The 21,147-nt window shown below is 46.6% G+C and overlaps 8 protein-coding genes across 8 annotated transcripts; 4 read left to right on the top strand and 4 right to left on the bottom strand.

Moving 5' to 3' along the window:
- Positions 1-163: 163 nt before the first annotated feature.
- On the top strand, positions 164-805 carry N7483_003754 (uncharacterized protein; the record flags this gene model as incomplete). Its single annotated transcript, XM_057087191.1, has 1 exon — positions 164-805. The coding sequence occupies one exon, from the start codon at positions 164-166 to the stop codon at positions 803-805; it is 642 nt and encodes a 213-aa protein (XP_056947020.1).
- A 1,385-nt stretch (positions 806-2,190) lies between these two features.
- Positions 2,191-5,673, top strand: N7483_003755 (putative NF-X1 finger transcription factor; the record flags this gene model as incomplete). Its single annotated transcript, XM_057087192.1, has 1 exon — positions 2,191-5,673. The coding sequence occupies one exon, from the start codon at positions 2,191-2,193 to the stop codon at positions 5,671-5,673; it is 3,483 nt and encodes a 1,160-aa protein (XP_056947021.1).
- A 1,377-nt stretch (positions 5,674-7,050) lies between these two features.
- On the bottom strand, positions 7,051-8,135 carry N7483_003756 (alpha/beta hydrolase; the record flags this gene model as incomplete). The annotated part of the gene is made up of 4 exons (XM_057087193.1): positions 7,051-7,201; positions 7,252-7,377; positions 7,434-7,940; positions 7,999-8,135. 4 exons carry the CDS (start codon positions 8,133-8,135, stop codon positions 7,051-7,053), a joined length of 921 nt encoding a protein of 306 aa, XP_056947022.1.
- A 656-nt stretch (positions 8,136-8,791) lies between these two features.
- On the bottom strand, positions 8,792-10,294 carry N7483_003757 (phosphotransferase family protein; the record flags this gene model as incomplete). The annotated part of the gene is made up of 1 exon (XM_057087194.1): positions 8,792-10,294. One exon carries the CDS (start codon positions 10,292-10,294, stop codon positions 8,792-8,794), a length of 1,503 nt encoding a protein of 500 aa, XP_056947023.1.
- Positions 10,295-11,966: 1,672 nt separating this feature from the next.
- Positions 11,967-12,923, top strand: pre3 (proteasome core particle subunit beta 1; the record flags this gene model as incomplete). The annotated part of the gene is made up of 5 exons (XM_057087195.1): positions 11,967-12,003; positions 12,057-12,102; positions 12,170-12,184; positions 12,245-12,520; positions 12,599-12,923. 5 exons carry the CDS (start codon positions 11,967-11,969, stop codon positions 12,921-12,923), a joined length of 699 nt encoding a protein of 232 aa, XP_056947024.1.
- A 1,038-nt stretch (positions 12,924-13,961) lies between these two features.
- Positions 13,962-15,388, top strand: N7483_003759 (putative cyclin-dependent protein kinase complex component; the record flags this gene model as incomplete). The annotated part of the gene is made up of 2 exons (XM_057087196.1): positions 13,962-15,095; positions 15,167-15,388. 2 exons carry the CDS (start codon positions 13,962-13,964, stop codon positions 15,386-15,388), a joined length of 1,356 nt encoding a protein of 451 aa, XP_056947025.1.
- A 1,460-nt stretch (positions 15,389-16,848) lies between these two features.
- On the bottom strand, positions 16,849-17,974 carry N7483_003760 (uncharacterized protein; the record flags this gene model as incomplete). The annotated part of the gene is made up of 4 exons (XM_057087197.1): positions 16,849-16,898; positions 16,959-17,039; positions 17,093-17,708; positions 17,777-17,974. The coding sequence occupies 4 exons, from the start codon at positions 17,972-17,974 to the stop codon at positions 16,849-16,851; spliced, it is 945 nt and encodes a 314-aa protein (XP_056947026.1).
- Positions 17,975-18,903: 929 nt separating this feature from the next.
- On the bottom strand, positions 18,904-20,005 carry N7483_003761 (Ulp1 protease family protein; the record flags this gene model as incomplete). The annotated part of the gene is made up of 7 exons (XM_057087198.1): positions 18,904-18,964; positions 19,016-19,567; positions 19,620-19,639; positions 19,692-19,741; positions 19,793-19,807; positions 19,877-19,904; positions 19,958-20,005. The coding sequence occupies 7 exons, from the start codon at positions 20,003-20,005 to the stop codon at positions 18,904-18,906; spliced, it is 774 nt and encodes a 257-aa protein (XP_056947027.1).
- Positions 20,006-21,147: the final 1,142 nt, after the last annotated feature.

The following is a 21,147-nucleotide window of genomic DNA, read 5'->3' on the forward strand; positions in this document are numbered from 1 at the left end:
CCTATTCAATTCTCTGAAGTATAAAGGCCCATATCTTCTCCCCGTTCGAGAAACTCACCAGACCGGATCATTCCATAATACTCAAATCGGTCAGTATCTTGTGGACTCATATGAGGAAAAAGCCTGCTCCAGTACTAACAGCAATGAATTTTAGATAGTAGACATGAGCGTTTCTTCGGATCTCAGTCGCTGTGAGCGAGTTTATCAAAATCAGACGCCGTGGTACGGAAACCCCCCCCCCTCCACAAAGAAGATCAACCGCGCCTCCTCTATTTTCCCAAAAGACTTAAAAGACCAAGACCAAGATTGGGGAAATTTCGACCGGACTCAATTCTGGCAGCATTATTTTGCCCCCTGGATGAACTCCCATTCTATCGATATCCTCGGTATCCTCCCCACAAGCGAGCTCATCCTCGCCTCATCCATTTCCTCAGAAGGCTCAGCAAACCAAGACCAGGTCGGGGGAAATTTCAACCATACTCGATTCTGGCATGACTTTTTCACTCTCTGGATGATTTCTGAGTCTATCAGTGTCTTCCTCGTCAAGATGATGACATGGGTCGGAGTCCAGAACTTTGTGTGGGCAGCTGGCTCCGCGATGAATGGCATTCAAGTTTACCCGCAGAATCCGGCATCATTCTCGCTGTGGCCTGTTTTCGTGAAGGCGAAAGAATTGATGAACTGGCAAATACCCAAGTTCTCTGGGCTATGCAGCGCTTGTATATGCATAATCAAGTATGGAAGTCAGAAGAAAGGCAAAGAATCCATTGCTCTGCAACTCGTGTTGTATGGTACCAACCTGTAATCTGGGTGGCTATTACGGCTGGAAAGAAAATTTATTTCCATCGCGTCAAGGTGGAAGCCGTCTGGAGACCGACCACTACCGGCGAGTTGAGATATGAGGGATTCCAGTGGGCTCTTGAGTCATGGATCTCCATGAGCCTGGAACTTGAATTGAGCTGCCGACAGCTCATATCCATTATGAATCGAATTGTGGATGATCATCGAATCTACTTACGTACATTTTGAACTCAAATAATAGGATTGAATGAAAGAATTTGGGAGCCAGTCGATTATCTCAGCTAGCCAACGCAATTCCAAGGTTAATGATTTCGGAGAGGTTGGAATAACTCGAAGACATGGCGATTGAATATCCACACATGTGCTTAAAATGCAAAACAAAATATGCGCGAGCGACGCAGGGATCGAACTGTAATAAATCATTATTTGGTCTGATAAACGTTAGCTTTTACTAAATTGACTGTCTGACCATAGAATCAGCTGTACGGCCCCGGGAAGTATGCGGAGTCCAGGTCATTATCAGTTTCGATCACTAGGTCATTTGTTCTTTCAGGCCCTTCAAATTTTGGACTCCTATATCTGCGTGCTGAAGCTTCAAGACTACATAGGGCCTTGGAATTCACGATAAGCCAGTAGCCACTGGCAGGTGACCGCTAAAATCATGATATAAACAGCATTTGGACATAGACCAGCTGAAGAATGCAGATGAACTGATAGTGAAAAGTCTACCCTCGGTTTCCAGCTTGCGCATATTTGTTTTATGTAGTATGATCCCATATTTCCAAGGTTCCAGTGAACATTTCGAATCCTTAGGGCTGAGTATGCCAAGATTATCATGAGTTCTGTCTTATCATCGCGCCGGGTGGTGAGCCATGGCGGCCCTCGCGCCTTCAAGTTGTCTACGGAGTACTCCGTAGTGGATATCGTCTAGAGTCGGAATAGGGCCCAGTCTGCAATTTCCACTGATTGATGGGATATCAAATCAATCAGGATCAAACGTTGTGCATTTAACTGCGTAACTGCGTATTTCGAATTTACCCTGACTCGGGTTTGGTGGACCGACTCCACTATGCATTGAGTCACTGCGACTCCCATTGACTCACGCCGCCACCACTTCACCGCCAAATGCTCCGCCTTATACTGCCGTTTGAGGTTTTTGTCGGAGCTTTCCAGATAGGTTCATCGCCTGTTAAATGCTGCTTGCTTTTCTGAGGGTGCTATATTTTCCTCTTCTGCATTTTGCGTTGCTTACCCTTATTATATTGTTTGAATTTTACCTCATCCAAATCCCACTCATCGCGATTTAAAGAGCTCGCCAGTTCCCCGCAGTAGTCACCCAACATTACTTTGTCAATTGTTGGTTCGAATTCCTCACAAGCCCACCCATATATGAGCATATCGTCTGTGCCAAGTCAGACACTACTGGTCACGCAGGCCATGTCCGATTCCGTACCAGTTCAAACTCCACCGACTGCCCCTCGTTCCCGCAATCGACGCCGTGGGAGGGGCCCCGCAAACCGCGAAGGTCGTCAAAATATACAAACACAACCAGCGGAAGCTCAGCCATCATTACAGACGCCGGAGATACAGCAGGATGTTGCGCCAGACTCCGGCAGATCAAATGGCCAATCTCGTCAGCGGAGAGGAAATCGTGAAGGGAAGGCACCCAGACCCCGAAGAGGCCGTGGTAATGGCACACAGCAAGCGTCGACGGATATTGGAGAATCTTCTGGACAACCAACTCAACCTCAGTCCCGTGGAATGCGGGCTCGAGGATTTGGAGCTCGATTAACGAAGGAAGGCCAAGAGTTTTCCAATCAAAATCTGGAAATCGCCGGGGAGGATGAGCCAGGTCTCCGAGCTGATGTACCGGATTTTGTACCAGGAGCACCGCGACCTGTAGAGTCTACACAATCCGCATCCAAGGGAAAGGGGAAAACGAAACCTAAAGGACCACCGAAGCCGCCAAAGGTCACGACAAAATCAATAGCAGACGATATTACGACCCGCATTCATGAAGATATTGCCCACAATTTATACGAATGTCCCATTTGCACAAGTGAACTTGGACGAAGATCCAAGGTCTGGTCCTGCGAGTTATGTTGGACTGTCTTCCACATGAGCTGCATCAAAAAGTGGTCCACGAATGAAGGCGCGGCTGCGCAGAATAACAATCGCGAACCAGATGGTGGCGAAGGCCCTGCGCCCACTCGTGCCTGGCGATGCCCTGGTTGCAATCTTTCTCACGAGAATTTCCCAACCACTTACACTTGTTGGTGTGAGAAGGAGGTTGATCCTAGACCCTTCCCTGGTCTTCCTCCTCATTCATGTGGTCAGACATGTTCCCGAGTCCGCAAAGGCTGCCCCCATCCCTGCGATAAAACCTGTCACGCTGGTCCATGTGCTCCTTGTACCGCTATGGGTCCAACCCAGGATTGTTTTTGTGGGAGAAACTCTAGCGCAAAAAGATGTCAAGACACAGATTATGAGCAAGGATGGAGCTGTGGAGAAATATGCGGTGACTTGTTGCCTTGCGGTGAGCATACCTGCCCTCTTCCATGTCATGAAGGGCTGTGTGGAGCTTGTGAAGTCAAGCTTGAGGCTCGTTGCTACTGTGGAAAAGTAGATACGGAAATGCTGTGTAGCTCGAAGGAGGAGGAAATGGACAGCCAAACAACTCGTGATGGAGTCGAAGAAGAATGGACAGGTTGTTTCAGTTGCAATGACACTTGTGGCCGATCATTTGATTGTGGGCTTCATTCATGCCAAAAGAACTGCCATCCTCAAGATTTTAATCCCGCCCATTGCCCAAGGTCGCCAGATGTTGTTATTCGGTGCCCATGCGGTAAAACCAAACTGACAGACATTTCTGGTTACTCCCCTCGAACTTCGTGTGAGGACACAATCCCCCACTGCCAGGAATCCTGTGGTAAGATGCTTGCATGTGGTCATTCCTGTGACCAAATCTGCCATACCGGCCCATGCGGAGCTTGTTTGCGCCATGTGCCTGTTGATTGTCGATGCGGCCGTAGCACATCAATGAGTATTTGCCATCAAGGCGATGTACAGCATCCTCAATGCTTCCGCACGTGTAAAGCTACACTGCATTGTGGTCGCCATGCGTGCTCTGAAAGATGCTGCCCTGGAGAACAGAAGGCCATAGAGCGGCAGGCCCTGCGTCGCAAGTTGAAGGGTCATCTCCGCCCTTCTGACGAGGATATCGAAGCTGAGCACATATGTACTCGTATTTGTGGTCGATTGTTGAAATGTGGGAAACACACATGTCCTGAGCTTTGCCACAAAGGTGCCTGTAATACTTGTCGCGAGGCTATTTTCGAGGAAGTTGCATGCAACTGCGGACGATCAATACTGTACCCACCACAGCCATGTGGAACTCAACCTCCGCCATGTTCTTTCCCTTGTGAACGCCCAAAGCCATGTGGTCATCCTCAGACAGCGCATAATTGCCACGTCGATGAAGAGTCATGTCCAAAGTGTCCTTTCCTGACAGAGAAAGAGTGTTTGTGTGGCAAGCGGGTGATGAAAAATGTGCCCTGCTGGCTTACAGATTCACGTTGCGGACAGGTTTGTGGAGCGCCACTCAAATGTGGTTCTCACTTCTGCAAGAAGGATTGTCATCGACCCGGAGAATGTGAAGATGCCAATAAGCCTTGTCAGCAGGCCTGCGGAAAAAGTAAATCTTTGTGTGGTCACCCATGCTCTGATTCTTGCCATGCACCATATCCCTGCCCAGAGAAGACACCCTGCCCTTCCATGAGCACAGCAACGTGTGGCTGTGGACGACTGCGTCAGCAACGAAAGTGCAATGCCGCCAAAGCTGTCACCTCCAAGGGCCAGCTCCAACAGCCAGAACGTCTACCTGTACTTACACCTCTAACCTGTGACGATGAGTGCGGCCGCCTGGAGCGGAATCGCTCTCTTGCATCTGCCCTTGGCATCGACATCAACCAATCGACAACCGTGCAAGCTTTCTCTGCCAACAATCTCCCATACTCAGCCGAGACTCTGGACCAATATATCAAACTTGCATCCAGCGTCTCATTATCGACTCTCCAGACATACGAGTCAACCTTGCACTCGCTAGCAATCGATCCTTCAAATCGATCTACCCGCTTCCAACCCGCTAAATCCACCCTCCGTGCATTTACCCATTCTCTAGCCACAGACTGGGGCTTCGTCACAGAAAGCCACGACCCAGAACCACACCGTCACGTTTTCGTCCTGAAACCTTTAACCTGGACACCTCCAGTTTTTGGCCTTGGTACCCTCTCCGCTATCGGTATTGGCGGCATGAGTGTCCGCGCGTGTGTCAAGTTCCGCGAACGCGAACGTACTAAGGAGCGCGAAGTACAGCGTCTCGCCGCACTAGAAGCTAAAGCCGCGCGTAACGCCGCGAAAGCAGAGTCTGGTGTAAGTGGAGATGGCTGGGCGCAAGTTGCCTCTCGAGCTAAGAAGCCCGGTGAGAACAGTGGGCCTAGTACTAGGAGTAGTACCCCTGTTCAGAATCCATTTGGTAGTCGGACGATATTTTCGGCACTTTCTGGAGAAGCATTCCAGGAGGGATCTAAGAAGGAGCGGTTGGTGCTTCGTTCGGGTATTGGTGCTGGCAATTCGTTGAAGACCCAGCCTATTGAGGTGGTGGATGATTGGGAAGAGGCGGAGGAAAAGGAGGAGGAAGTTGAGCGAGAGCAGGAAGGTGTTCTCCAGGAGATTGAGCAGGGACTGGAGGAGTCTGTCTCTGGTCTTCAAGAGCAGACTGAAACTTCTGAAGCGGTTGAGCCATCAGAATCAGCTGAGGCTGAGGTGAATGCTGGTGAGATTCCTGAAGCCAGTGAAGATATAGTCGATTAAAACATGGATTATCGGCCTTGCTTGCCATGACGTATGATACTGGCGAAATAAAAACTTTCAATCTTTACATTTATTTTTCTTTTTTTTAATTTCCTAGTGGAGGGTAACTCGGTACTCATTTGAGGACCTTCTGGCCTAACCACTGACGTCCAAACATGGGATGAATACCTGTGGGGCTTCAAATAAGCTTAACCGGGTCTTAGCAGCCCCCTGCGTTTTTGTACTTGGATTATTAAGATCTACTTGTAGCATCCATCGATCTGGTGGCCCAATTTGCAATCCCTATTGATCTGCTCAAGTCCTCTTATCTCTCTCATTCCCAGTATGCACTAACATCATTGCCCCCTTATATATCAGACCCTTTCAATGACTCTTGAGTCTTTATGTCCCATCACGGCATCCCACCTTCGTTGCCAACAGCAGGCAAAACCTTAACAATCATCAAACACCCATCCTTAGAAGCCTTATAAGGCCCATGCAGCATCCCCGGCAACCGAAAGGCATAAGCTCCGACACCCCACGCCTCAGAGAGGTATAGATCCTCCAACCCTCCCTTCAAGAAACATACCTCCTCGATGAAAGAGTGTGATATGCGCTCGGAACTAGTTTCTGTATTTGGTTCCCACCATTGAAGAACGGATTTGTGCTCGTTTGAGCCGTTTAGGTGAAGTTCCCAGATTCCTGGACTGAGGAGTGTCCATGGGCTGTTGTCCTGGGATGTATCTCCCGTTGGGAGGGGTGGTGTGGTGGTGAATTCTTTTTGGATGAATGCCATACTACCGGACGAGTATTCAAATTCAGGTGAAACTTCAAGTTTGGGGGATGAATCAGAGATATAAGTACTAACATGTGCGACATGCTGCCAGTGGACCTGCCGATCATCTGCTGACAAATAGATATGCAGACATGCAAGGTACTGAATGGTCTAGCTTTATATACGAATAAGATATGAAATAGATCCCATGAGAGAGTAGTGTACGAAATTTGCAATACTGCAGGTTGAGGCTATGCCCTGATGTACATGATAGCAAGACGAGCAAGAATCCGAATCCGAAGTACCCGCCGAGGATAAAGAGGCGATACAAGCAAAGTAGTAGTCACAAGAAGATAAAAAAGAAGTAGCCTCGACGACAAGCACAGAAGATCAATCGAGTATCACGGCTATTTAGTTGGCGAAGGGGTCTGCTGAGTGCCATGCCCCTCCATAGATAACACAAAGCAAGTCCTAAAGCCGCTGAACAGAATCAAATACAAAAACTCTCGTTCATCCATCGTGAGAGTGGGTATCATGGTTGGTCTGATGGGGAATAATCATAATCGGACTAGGTAGGCGTAAAATCCGGGTTGTTCAGATAACCAGTGGCAGATGCGATTATCTTAATCCATTACCTCTTCGGAAATGAAGCCGTGGATGTGGTCGAAGTAGCCTGGCTCAGCCACCGAGTCATTATGAGCGCCGTGGGGCAGTGTGCGCCAGATCTTAGTCTCCGACTGGCAAAGAGAAAATAATCCTGCCATGTGCGAGGGCCTAGAAGAAAATCAGTACAATGTCAAATGCGATCCAATGGATCAACGTACGGCACGAGTTCATCCTGGAGTCCACTTAAGAACAGGATGGGAACACTTTTGATATTGGGAAGCCAGTCCTCGCTTTGCCAGGTCTGATGGCAGAAACGTGCGAGGTAACGAGCTGGAGGAACGAGTCTGTAGTCGTGTTAGTCTTCCTTGCTCGTCAAGGTGAGTATGATGAGAAAACTTACACAGGAATCAACTTGCGAATACTAAGGAAAGTGTTTTCCAAGATCAGTCCAGCGAACTTATTTTGGTTGGTATTAACGAGATTGATCGCAACAGAACCACCTAAGCTCTGACCATATGCGACAAGCTTGGTATCTTTCGTATCGGGGCGTTGGAGCAGATAGTCCAAGCCGGTCTGGGCGTCGATCTTCAGGCCCACTTCATCCGGGGTACCGGTGGATTTCCCGTATCCTCGATATTCCAGCAACATAACATTACACTTCAACGTATCCTGAAGCGCTTTGGCGATAGGAACTCGATGGCCAATGTTACCAGCATTCCCGTGAAACATTATGATGGTCAAGTTGCGCTTGACCCGGCCTGTAGGCTGGGGTAGGAAGTATGCGTGAAGCGTTTCTCCATCCGGAGTTGGGAGTTGGAGATCTTCAAATTCTGTGATTTTGAATTGACTGGGACTCGGCACATTGGTTCGCGCATCGGCAGGGACACTGCGGGGGTAAATCGCTTCACTGGAGCCTAGTTAGCTCGAGGAATTTTTCGAGTCTTGTTTCAGGGACAATGGCCTACTTTTGCTTAAAGTAGAGGATTCCGCTGGCAACGACAGCTAGACCAGATGATGCCAAAACTGGTAAACGAAGGAAGTTTATAGCACTGTTGGCCATAGTGCCAATGTTCCAGGATGGAGGCGGCGGTGATTCAGACATGCTGATAGAAGTGGGTTCTGGGACTCGAATGAAACAAAAGACTGCAAAGATAGAAGGCCGAACTGAAACAACTTTCTCAGTATTGCAACTGGAGGAGTTGTTTGGTTCAAGTTTGAGTGATTTGCGGGGGCTGGCGAGTGTACAGCTCCTAGCCACATAGACCCACTCCGTATCAGTTTCAAGTTGCTCCGTGCATTTATTGACTACGGGGGACGATAACGACCACGTAAGGCCAATACCAATACTTATTTTGCTGTAAATATTCACCGCCTATCTCACCGCCCTTTAACTGTCACAGAGTGAAGTCACATAATGGAAAGGCCATGATTATGTGTGATCTTTCCAGGGAAGTCATGGTCTTTTCTATTGAGAAATCATGGCCGACCATACTCAATGGGAGAATGAATGGAAAGAGTCGATGACCGGAAATCACCTGCGCCAGATCCATAATACAAAGTTGCCAGCCAAGTACTAGTGCCGCGACGCGAGGGTTTTGCTTATCTCTACCCAAAAATCGAACTTTCTAAGGAACACCATTCAAATGTTGAATTGAACCTGAAAGCTAGCTACCTGAGAATCCACCCCAAATGTTCCTCTAAATCCACGTGCTAAATCAGGACTCGAAAACCTGTCCTAAATTATCCAACAAGGAGCAATCAAGCATCATCGGAGTCTTGATCCACCTTTGCCATGAATTCTAAGGTGTACTGATCTGGGTCCCAACAGAGAGGCCGTGTCTCGGTCTCCTTAAGCTTTCGATCAACATATTTTTCCATGGTCTTCTTTTCTTCAGGTTCCAAGAGATCAAGTCTTTTCTTCCATACATCGCAAATATTGTCGTCATCGACATATCCAGTGGGCCCGAAGAATCGGCGATCAATCTTGTTCCAATAGATAGCGTCAAAGGCAAAGTTGTTCCTTGCAGCATACATGATCCAAAAGTCTCCACTCTCCCAACTATCTCGCATCCGACTAGAAAGTCGCTGGCTTTCCTCGAGTCGTTCGTTTCGAGTCTGGAATACAACCTCTTCGCAATCCCTCATTGCCTGAAGAAATACCGGAAGCCGTCTTTCATATTCTGTGCACCAGTCATCAAGGCCCTTGGCCCAATATTCTGGCTTGTCAAGAAGAAGCCACCAGGGCGGAGCATGAGAAAATTGAACTGGGGCAGCGTATGTAAACTCCCAATCCACCACCCCAACGACTTTGTCAGCTTTGTCGACCAAGACATTTTGTGGCCGAAAGTCATCACACCAAACTGGAAAGGGGCCATTCTCATAACTCGGAGACATCCATTTTTCCCTTAGCTCTGGATCTCGAATAAGCTTCCGAAATAGAAACCTGGCGACAAACTTGCGCCGGCAGTCGTCGGCTGAGTCTATAGCATCGTTCCTTTGGTATTTGAGGTGTGAAATGTGCAGCTCCGCTAGGGCTTCAAAATACAAAGACGTCTTGTCGTAATTCGCAGTGGGGAGTTTCGATCGGGGTAGCGTCCCTACTCGCACAATTTCGTTCATTGACAGGGAAAGTGGTCGGTAGGCCGCTTCCCACACTGATCGGCCAGTCTGTTTCAGAGACCCAATCCGACTCGCAGATAGTGTGGATAAGGAAAAGACAATGTTGGCTAATTCTCTATAGAGAGACTTCAGCTTTGTTACACTAATATTCGGGTTTAGTTCTAAGCGATTTTGTTGATGAGGTCCCGGCGTCTCGAGAACATCGGACATGCTTCTCTCATGCTCGATATAGCCCATGATTATGAAGGGACCCAACTTTGCGGGACTCTCGGTTCTCTTTCCCCAGCGAGAAATCCTAGGAACGGGAATCGGCATCGTGTCTGAAGTTTTCTCCGTGATGAATTGCATGATAGAGACCTCATTTCGAACTTTTTCTTCGGGAAACAGAGCAATGCCAGGTATTGGGAAACGTAAAATGGCGTCACCAATATTGGTATCAGTGAACGTCATGAGAAAGGTAGCATTGATACCGCCTATCCGAAATAGTTTGAAATCGGCACACTGACGAGGGTGATAGTGTGCAGCGAGAAAAAGTTCAATCTCATCGAAAATGTCTTCGTAGGAGAGAAATTCTACCCAGGATTGTTCGATCTCGTCGCTCTTTTCCCAGGCAACATCATCGAAGGGCAAACGTGATTCCATTTTAGGGTGACAGAACGAATCCAGAAACGTAGAAGAGAAATGCAGAGAGTATCGGTCCACTGAATGTCTGAATGAAGTAAGAAGAAGAAGAAGAAGAAGAAGCTGTTGATAGTACCTGGCAGTGCGATGGAAATAGGTGGATCGGTCGATGGATAAGGGTCACACCTGGCAGTAGTGCTCACTCAAGGGTAAAGACAAGACTCAGTGTAGACGAGGGCTGGACTGATACCTGACGTGGGCTAGGCACAGCCAATACAAGACATAGACACATCAAGCCCACCACATAATAATGGTAACTGATAAAACTGCTTTATTTAGTACTAATGAGATGCTTTAGATGGTTAAGTTGAATTTGGGGGTTCGCGAGTCTCTATCTATAACAGTACATGGATACCGATAGAAGGCAAAAGTGAAGGTAAAAACGCTCGACCAACTTGCTGCACAAAAAGTTCATAAGTTTCAAGCCAGAAACTTGACTGGCAACACATATCAGATCCCAGTATGATCCGGCATGGATTGATTGACTTCAACCCAAAATTCATACTCATTGGTGTCAGGTATGGTGGATATAAAATCTCTCCACTAGAGTCTCACCTCCAGGGCTCTTTCGGTCAGCTGCGCATTTGGTCTAGATTAACGCAAAGACTCTAACACCCGTGATTTAATTCGTTTCTTGTCGAAAAAGACCCGTAGTTCCGGGTTTTTTTCATTTCGATGAACCATCATCAACGGACCCATAGAGAGGCCCTTCAATCTGGCGCTATTCCTGAGTAAAGCCTTCCAGCTGTTGAATGATAGAAATCTTGGAATCTCGAGTTAAAGATTCAAGTTTCCAGAATCGTTGCAGAGACACCCGAGATTTTTCGACATCAAAATATATCCGTAATCAGCGATTGTATAAGCATTGAACACTTCAGGAACGGGGACTGTCATCCGTTCTCTTAGAAGAGAGAGTGCCTCCGCTTCTCTCATTTGAGCTAGTATTGGCCCAACTTTCAGCACATTTGATGCTAGTGCGTTCATCTCCAAAATTCTGCGCCTCCCATCCTATGGAGACATAGACCTTTCGCATCCTGTATTTCTTTCAGTGTAGCAGTTGGTTATTAGTATCTTAAGGGCTACCAACATTTGAGAGGGTTAGAAGGTTCATTCTGAACAAATATGTGGCATATATGAGATTGTTGGCACAGTATTTTCATTCATAGGACTCGGAGGCAAGGGAGCAAAATTTTGAAGGGTTTGAGGATCTCAGTTGATGAGCTGTTAACTGGCTTAGGACTCGGAGACTGGAAGTGTTCAATATTAATATAGTCGGTCTGACTCGGAATGTTTGTCTAGTCAACCATATGCATTATGGTTGACAAAAAGACCTTCACACTCCTCCGGTGCTTCCAAGGTAGTTTGTACTTTATCAATAATTATCTTGACTTCAATATCCTGTATTTGTATTAGGACAGGGCGTGCTACAGTAACAAGGTACAGATACAGAAGGTGATGGAGTGCCGCCGTCTTCACCGCCCGAGCCCGAGCTGGGACGCGTGAGCTTCTGCCTTAGAGCTTCAATAAGACATCAACTATCTCCACCTTTGCACCTCTCAATCTCCCTGGCCCTTCTTATTTAATCATTCGCCGCAGCATTTCTCTTGCAAAATTTCATAACTCAACAATCAAAATGGTTGGACATGGTGTATCTGGCATGCTGGGTGAAGGTAAGGTGCACCCATCGTCATCGGTCAACCAGAGCTAATCCATCGTCATCCAGATGGCATCCATGTCGACATGAACCACCTGAAGAGTGGAGAGGTCAAGTAAGTTCTGAATATCATACTACATATCCATGTATCCAAGAAGAAGTACTAACCAGTCTCTCTCTAGCTTGGGAACCTCGATGTGAGTGACGACCTGAAGCTTACCTACCATCCCCACATAACGGTTTTAACACATCAACAGCATGGCAATCAACTTCAAGGACGGTGTCATTCTGGGCGCTGATAGTCGAACAACTACCGGAGCGTACATTGCCAACCGAGTGACGGACAAATTGACACAAGTGCACGACACCATCTGGTGTTGCCGATCGGGCTCCGCCGCCGACACCCAAGCCGTTGCGGATATCGTCTCCTACCATCTGAACATGTACGGTGTGGTCAACAACGAGGCACCTAGCACCCAGGTTGCTGCGTCGCTTTTCCAGGAATTGTGCTATGAGAACAAGGATATGCTGAGGTGAGTTGGTAGCTTGGTGATGGTCATCATTGGGAGCCAGTCAACCCATTTGTGGGAATTTCAGGCTAATTATTGCAGTGCGGGTATCATTCTTGCAGGATATGATCCTCGACACGGAGGTCAGGTGTACTCGATACCTTTGGGAGGATCCCTACACAAGCAGTCGTTTGCAATTGGTGGATCTGGCTCGACCTACATCTACGGATATACCGATGCACACTGGCGTGAGCAGATGACAGAGGAAGAAGGTATTGAATTTGTGCGCAGTGCCCTGCAAGAGGCGATCAAATGGGATGGTAGCTCCGGTGGTGTGATTCGTATGGTGGTTCTGACTAAGAAGGGCGCCGTGCGGCACTTGTACCTGCCAGACAATGGCTACACTGGGCCTGGAGTGACAAATTAAATGTGTACTAATACCTAGTGGGGGGATGAGATGCGAATGGAATTTCATGATATCGCCATATGTCTTCTTTTCTTTTTTCCCCCTTCTTTGCCCGGTGAAACGTGTTCCTGTAGTCAGCTGGATCTCTCCACCGGAAGGACCATTTGGGATACTAGTGATACTAGTATATGAGGAATATATGAGTAGATAAAGACCTGACATGGGTTAGACCTCGGTAATGAAGATTGAAGCATTTGAAGGTATATTACATCATAGAAACAACCAAGGTTGGAATGAATGTATAGTGTACTCCTTCAAATGTTACTACTAAATAGTACTCAAGTACTCAGGTACTCAGGTATACTTAAGTACTAGTATAAGATGAATATTGAAGAATGAGATTTGATCAATATACAGATCCAATCAAATCCACTGATTATCCACTTGCAATTTAATGACCACGGGTACTGATATTGCACTATCATTCGTCCAAGATTCACCGTCTTTATATAGTCAAAATCGGGACTCTAAAGTAAGAAAAAAGAGACCCTTAATTCTTATACCTTTTATAGAGTAACTTGAATTCACTGTCAAGATACTGATATTCATGTTCCTCGATTAAACCCCTTTCTCCTCTCCTTCCTCTTTCTCTCTACCCATTGAACTTCCAACTTGCATTAGTTTGATCACTTCAAAATAAAGAGATTCCTTTGATTTCACCTACAATGGTTCAGATCTCAGTTTAATCAGTTGAGATCTGCGTGTTCTGGCCCTTGTCTGATTGTCTGGTTGTCTGGTTTATCCCCGGGACCTTCGTCATCGACATGTACGTACGCCAAAAACCAGTCTCTTTTATCTCTCCTGATTCTTCTTTATCTTCTTCTTTCCCCCTCATTGCTCTTGAATATCAAACCGATGGAATCAAATCCATGGTTCCAATATAGAGCTGACCGTGTTAACAGACCAGGGAAAACGAGAAATCCCGCAAAGAACCTCAACTTCAGCACAACCACAAAACCATCAAAGCAAGAAATCCACATCGAAAAAAACTAACAGGCGATGGGATCCATTCTAGCAGACCACGTGCCTCACGACAAGATGTTCGGTAATTCTCGAGATTCTCGCGATTCAACTCATTTTTACGAATCCGAGGGCCGCTCTAGATCCAGCTCCAACACGACCCCCACCTCGACTACCGCCCCGCCACCCATATCTGCTCTTCCTGCCAACGAGTCCTCTTACTCCCACACAACCATCCATCCGCCATCCATGACCTCCAACTATGCCCTTCCGTCCGATCATTCTGTCTATTCTGCCTCTGAGACCCCGCAAGATTCACACAGCCATGTCACTCGGCCCAACATGACCGCGCCACCCTACACTCAGTCGCCGGACTCGCCGCGTCTACAACCCACCCATCGATCCATGCAATCATTAGGTGGTTCTGAGGCCAACTCCCCTAGCCGTATTCGCGTTCGCAGTCTTTCCCACATTCAGTCTCTCGCCAGTGAAGAATTCCTGGCTCCCCCGCACAGATCACAGGCCGGATATGGATCGCAACGGCAGTTTGAAATCAGCTCCATGCCTGTCGGCGACATCATTGAAATGGTCGCCGGGCTGCTCACCAAGATCACTACAACCAATGATATGCACCATGAACATGTTCATCGTCATATTCCGCCGCCGGAAGGGACTACCAATCTGAGCCCCCAAGCTACGAGTGTTCTCGCTTTCCATGGAAAGAACGTTCCCAGCATCACCATTCTGAGTTACCTTACTCGAATTCACAAATATTGCCCTACGACATATGAGGTTTTCCTGAGTCTGTTGGTCTATTTCGATCGGATGACGGATCTGGTGAACCGGGGACAATTCCACGCACCCACCCATCACTATGAATCAACAGTGGGCGATCATTCAAGCTCTTCCTCTGATACAATGGATACATCGGCCGACCGAACAAGACAAGATTCTGCAATAGTCACCCCTCCATCCTCTGCCGGTATGACCGCACAGGACCCGAACCTAAATTCCTCCATTTCACCAGCATTATACCCACAAGGAGAAGATGAAAATCTCTCCCACTTTTTCGTCGTGGATAGTTTTAATATCCACCGCCTGGTCATCGCAGGTGTGACCTGCGCAAGTAAATTCTTTTCTGATGTTTTCTACACAAACTCCAGATATGCAAAGGTATGTGTGGTGGTTCCCTAGAAGTCTTGGCAAGTATGATATGCATTTTGCTGACTATTATCCCTATGCAGGTTGGTGGACTTCCACTAGTGGAGCTCAACCATCTAGAACTTCAATTCCTCCTTCTAAACGACTTTCGCCTCGCCATTCCAGTCGAGGAACTCGAGGCTTATGGCACCATGCTTGTGGAGTTCTATGCTCGCGAGATCGTCTCACAACAGCAGAACAGTGTCCCACGGCCTATTCCAGGCTCGGGCACTGACTCCCCCCACAGAAGCTATGTACATGCGTAGTCGTGAGAAGGCACGTCATCCTGCTGAGCTGGGACAGACCCCGACTCCACCTTAAACCATGGAGACTTCATAATTTTCATTTGGACTTGAAAGTTGTACAGCTATTCACTACTCTCTTTCCTTCCTCTCTGCTTATATCGCTTGTTCGCACCTCACATCCCCTCACACGCTGAGCGTTTCCTGATTGTTCGATGGTGATGGTTGCACACTCAAGCTTATCAATTTCGATTATCTTTGATTTGGCGCCACATACCCTCTCTGCACTCTCACTTTTCACCCTCACACATCTTCTGGCTTATTGCCGCATTTACACTTCATGACCTGTATAGATTTGGATTGTCAGCTGGTTTGGTTGACCGGGGGTTATTCGTTTGGTATATCCTGTTGCACTTGATATATTTACATTTACGGGTTTGCTTTTGTTGATGGGGTTATTCAGTTCGATGTCTGTTTTGTTTCAAATGTTTATCTGTGGCCTTTTTGTCTGTTTTCCCCATAGTTGGGTGTCTGGGCGTTTGCTAGCATTGCGTGTTTTAGGGTTTCTGCATAGTAGAAACTTCAAGTTGAACCTTTGACGGTCTGATCTATTTCAAGTTACGATTTCCTCTCAGAATCTTCTCCACTTCCAAGATTCTGTGTATACCAGCCTATATCAAGGGGCTGAACATGACCTCTAGCGCTCTTCTCAATAGCATCAGAAATTACTAGTTGCCGCTGCCTTAGACGAGGAATGTATGGAGCCTCGTCTAGATGATTCCAATATCAGGTCAGATTAAAAGATAATAAAGTATTAAGAATCTGATCTAGAACTTTAATATCGAAAGGCCAGTGCTCAAGTCAGCTGAACGATTTCCAACTTGGGAGGCTTGAATCATTTGTTTCTTCCTGCTCATCACTTGGCTATCACACCTTATCCAGCATGACACAGCCACACAACCACCTAAGCGCCTGAATACTCAACTCAATACAGTGCGCTATTCATCTAGACGAGGTCTCATTCATCTCATCTTGGCAAACTAACGTAGAACCAGCGACCCGTGTCTGATATCTGACGCAGGAACCCGGGTAAAACAGGAGAATATTTCCACTGGCACTTCATCGGCCGCTCAGATTTTCTAAGGTTATGGCCCGGGGTGGAGGCTATATTTAGTATGATGAACTCGAGTCTCGGCTGACATAGCGCCCCAAAAGATACCATTGATTCCTCTCAACTTGGGACCGATGGGTGGTATAAAAGACTACGGCTTTCTTATACTAATCTACTAACCGCCATGGCTAGTTAACTGCTCGGGTGTTTGTATCAAACCTTGGAAGTGAACAGTACAGGAGGTTTTCAAGTCCATATGTAGAATTAAGAAAATAGAAACTTGGAAAATAGCTAGAAACTTGAACTTTTACTCATGCCAAAAGAAAATGCCAGCCATACTCATATAATCGTGGATTCGTAGACACAGATCCCATTAGGAGCACCGAGTTCGCACGGTGGATGCCTGACTGCGAGAAATAGATTCTGATTACACCATTAATTCATCGTAATATAGCACATCACGGGGGAGTAACTGGTACTTACTGTCCTTCCTCTCGGGCGTTATAACAGAGGCCCAGCCCTCCAATACTTGTGACCCAAATGCATGTTTTTGATACCCTGAATCTAGATTTGATTAGCATAAACAAACAGTGTCCAAAGAAACGTGCAAAACATACCTTTTCTCTGAGTTCCATCACAATAAGCCTTATAGCTGATCTGCCTCAAAAAATCCTCCTCAAAACATGCAGTCCCATCTCTCAACGTCTGAGCCTGAATAGGACCTAACGACTCCTCCATTCCCTGCACAAACGTCTTCCAATCCCCATTCCTCTTAATCATGCGCAACTTACTATGTCTCTCATTATCCACTTCCGAATCCGTACTCTTCTTAAAATGTTCCGCCAGTTGAAATCGCTCATGATACCCCTTCTTGCATGACGGACAGACATAGTCCAGTTTGTTGCTTCGCACAATACTTCGATACCATCGGATATCATGTGCCATTCTTCGCACATCTAACGTAATCTCATCCTCGTCAAAACAGGTATCCAAGATTTCACTTCGAGTTCCCTTCAGATGCATTCGTGTTGGGTAAATAGGTTGGACAATTAAGAATATCATGTCCCGACCCAGAAGTGCTGGTTCTTCAACCCAGATGGATTGTCCAGTACTTAACACCACTTCATCCACGGCAGGTGATTCATCAACTTGTAAAGCGGTATATAGTGCATATGGAAGATTCTGAGGTGTTTCAGCTGCTCGTGTTGTATGTATAAGTGCGTACTGGGCACACTATGGATTCAAGTTAGCAGCTGTACTTGTAGCCTGAGGTACTATTGATCCATATGGGCTGTACTCACACCCTCATAAATTAATCGACGAATCCCCAAAGTCGCTTGATCAATCTGATCTGTCCAGATCTGAATAATCCCATTCTCATCCGCATCTCCCACTTTGGCATTTCCTTGTAACCAAGGCTTCAACCCGATCAAAACATCCAGGGTTTGTTCCTGGGCCTCGGAGCCTCCAATAATCTGTAAATGCTTGAAAGGAGTCATGGTATGACCGATTTCATATGAGTAAATCTTAAGACTTCAAGTGCTTAAGATCTCATCGTCCCACCATCTCTGTTTTATTCCCACCATCTTGGTTCGATCCCCCACCGCCATTAATTAATGCAAGTCAGCCTACCCCGGAACGCACAAATGCACTTCTCGCGCCTGAACTCACTAACTGACCTATCAATCCAGACTATGACGCTTAAGCGCAACAAAATCTGGTTTTCCTTTCTTCCGCTAGGCCCCCTGTTTCTGTAATCTGATGCATGTTTGACCCTTTGGGTCTGACCGGCGTCTTGGCTGTAGATCTGATTCCCGCTCCTTGGAGCTGGTACTACCTACCTGCTTTGTGGGGATCTGGATATAATATCCATGGGTTCAAGTTCGAATGTTTCAAGGTTAAGTATGTTTTGTTTGGGTTTCAAGTTTGTGGGTATAATTATGTGGATTCCGAACTAGAGCCTCAATTACACTTGAATCATGATCGTACTTTGGGCACGTACTTTATGAATTGGGTTCTGAATACGATTACTATCACTGACTCATATTTCAAGTTATGATATCATATGTGCATTCATGACATGTGGCAGGTTATAAGTGTTATTGACTGGATATTTCGACTTCGTGCGACGATATTCCAAGGTTGTAGCGAGAGAAACTTGAAATTAGAAGAAATTCATAAAATTCATAACATTTGAATGCCAACACCTAGTTGCAAGGTTTGAATATAACTCGTGAAAACGTATAAAACAGCTCTTCAGCTGGAGCATAGTTGAAGTATGTAAGCACAAGACCTTATGTTAGCTCAACTTGAACTAAACGCTCATACACATGTGCAAGTCATGCGGTAATTATCTGTTTTCTCGTATGTAGAAAAGAAGAAAATGTATCCACAAAGGTAAAGGCATCAACTCATAAACATGAAACGATCATTCAATGCGTGGTGGGCTCCTAGATTTCTTGCCCATTGGACTTCGACTCATACTTGTCCTAAGGTAGTAAGTATAAAACTCCCAATCATATGAGTTAGTATAGACTTACGATCGTCGTCGCTCCCCTTCTTTCCGGAATCCCTCAATTATCTTCGTCATTTCCTTACGCCCTGCTGGTGCATCGACCTTCCGTCCACCAAGACTCATACTCACTTTCTCGTGTGAGCTAGCCTGAAGTAACCGCTTAAGAAGCAGGTATCGCATATTGAGACAAACGAATACACCACAGTCACTACCACCATCCTGCTGTGGCGAATCTTGCAGATGCAGGAATCGAATCGGCAGGTTGAGAAGCCAGCCGAATTTCCGGGTCACGTCCGCGGCTTCCCAGTGGTTTCCTTGGTATAACGAGTCATAGTGGAAAGCGATTCGATCAACGATGGAGATAAGGAGTAGGGACCAATGTGTGCCACCTTCTGCTTGTGTGACGTTGCGACAATCGTTGATTGGGAGGAAGACGTGTGTGGCTTGTGTGAAATCGGGAAGGGCTTCGCGGAGGGTTCGTGGATCGCGGGTTTGAGCGAGCATAAAGGACATGCTAGGTCTGAGGAGAACTATGTGCGAGGATTTGTACTTGGTTAAGAATTCGTGTTCGAGGTATCTGGGTAATCAGTATATTCCTGTATCTGCGTTTAGTAGTTTGAGTAACTCACTCTTGCCAAAATGAGATAAGCTGTTAATCAATTAGCTTTGCTCCAGCTGTTGTATTCCCAAGGAATACTCACATTATCATTGAGCCAATCGTTCTTGAGATTCTGCATATCCTCCCGCGTCACTGTATCCAGTCAATCACTGATCAAGTATCGTAATGAGGGGGAAAACATACGTCGAACATCGTAGTCTGCAGCGCAAAACCTACTAGTTAGCGCATCCCCAAGCTAACCAAGTTGCCACTCTAAGTCCAACTCACAACTCAAGAATGCATCATCCGGCATCAACTAAACTAATTAGCACTCAATCCAAAATATCAAACAGAAAGGGGTAAACTAACCATATCCCCAAGCCTCCCCCGCATCCTCTTCTGCAATCCGTCCAACATGATATAAGATCACTCAGCCCACTTGGAACCGACTATATGCAAACTCTGAAGACCTCGAAGAACCGAGGTATCGTCGCAAGTTACCAGCTAATGATACTAGCTAGGCAAGCGAACCCAATCCGATGCGAACAGAACCAATGCGATCTGATACGATGGGTTTAACGGATGATCGTCGCGCAAGGTTTCTCGAGCGCTCAAGCCTCGACTCTACAGCGAAGCAAGGATCAAGAAGTGGGATAAGACTGTAGGTGTAGGGTATCAGTAAAACGGTTCGATCGTTGCGCTCGTTCAGTCAGTTCGGTAACGGATGATGGGGCAAGCCAAGACTAGATTCGCGTTTCTCCCCAGTTCTGCACTTCGAGTGGAGACACTCGGATAGCACTCCGGATTGGACGGCACGTTCGGAGAGTGTGGCCGTCGTCAGCCTTACGGTGGCGGAGAAGAAGAAGTGGCGTTGGCCTTTATGTATGTATAATCGTGGTAATGGCAGGACTGGTCGCGACGAGATAGAGGTATAATAAGGATGAGAATAAAAGCTGAGATGAAAGGGCTTAAGCTCAAGTCTGGTGGTGGGGGGGGGTGGGCTCGGGTTGTGGGTGGTGCTTAGACCAGGTGGCTACGGATGTTGAAGAGAAGTCAAGGGAAGGACATTGCTCTGGATTGTTACAGATTTGCAAGAGAACCAGGCACCGGAGGACCGAATCCCTGTGGTCATTTCGGGATGGATGTTGGGCTGGTGTCACATGGAAGTCACGTGGAGGCTAAAGGGAGTTTCGTGCTATGTACACCGTCGTCATGAGGCGAATTCTATATTCAATTTCTCTCATGAAGGTGTAAGTTATCACTTTAGAATTAAATCTTTACAAAAAGGAATTTTTGCCAAATATTCATCAATAATAAAGGGTATCTAAAGGTACATTCAAGGGCCCCAGGAAATATCCATCATATCATAAAAAGGAAATTGTCAGAAGTGAATCATGAGGACAGGCTAAAAATATGAAACAACAAAAGGGTAGAAAATTGTAAAAATAGTATGTCAAATCACGCTGAATAGGCACAGATGAAAACAATGTCATAAACCGGTAGTCTATCTTTCGAGTATGAGGCCCAGCCCAGCCAGTGGATATAAGGACAACGCGAAA

The sequence above is a fragment of the Penicillium malachiteum genome, assembly GCF_028827825.1.
Source record: "Penicillium malachiteum strain IBT 17515 chromosome Unknown utg000002l:1.0-8849297.0:1.0-8852440.0, whole genome shotgun sequence".
Taxonomy (NCBI): Eukaryota; Fungi; Ascomycota; class Eurotiomycetes; order Eurotiales; family Aspergillaceae; genus Penicillium; species Penicillium malachiteum.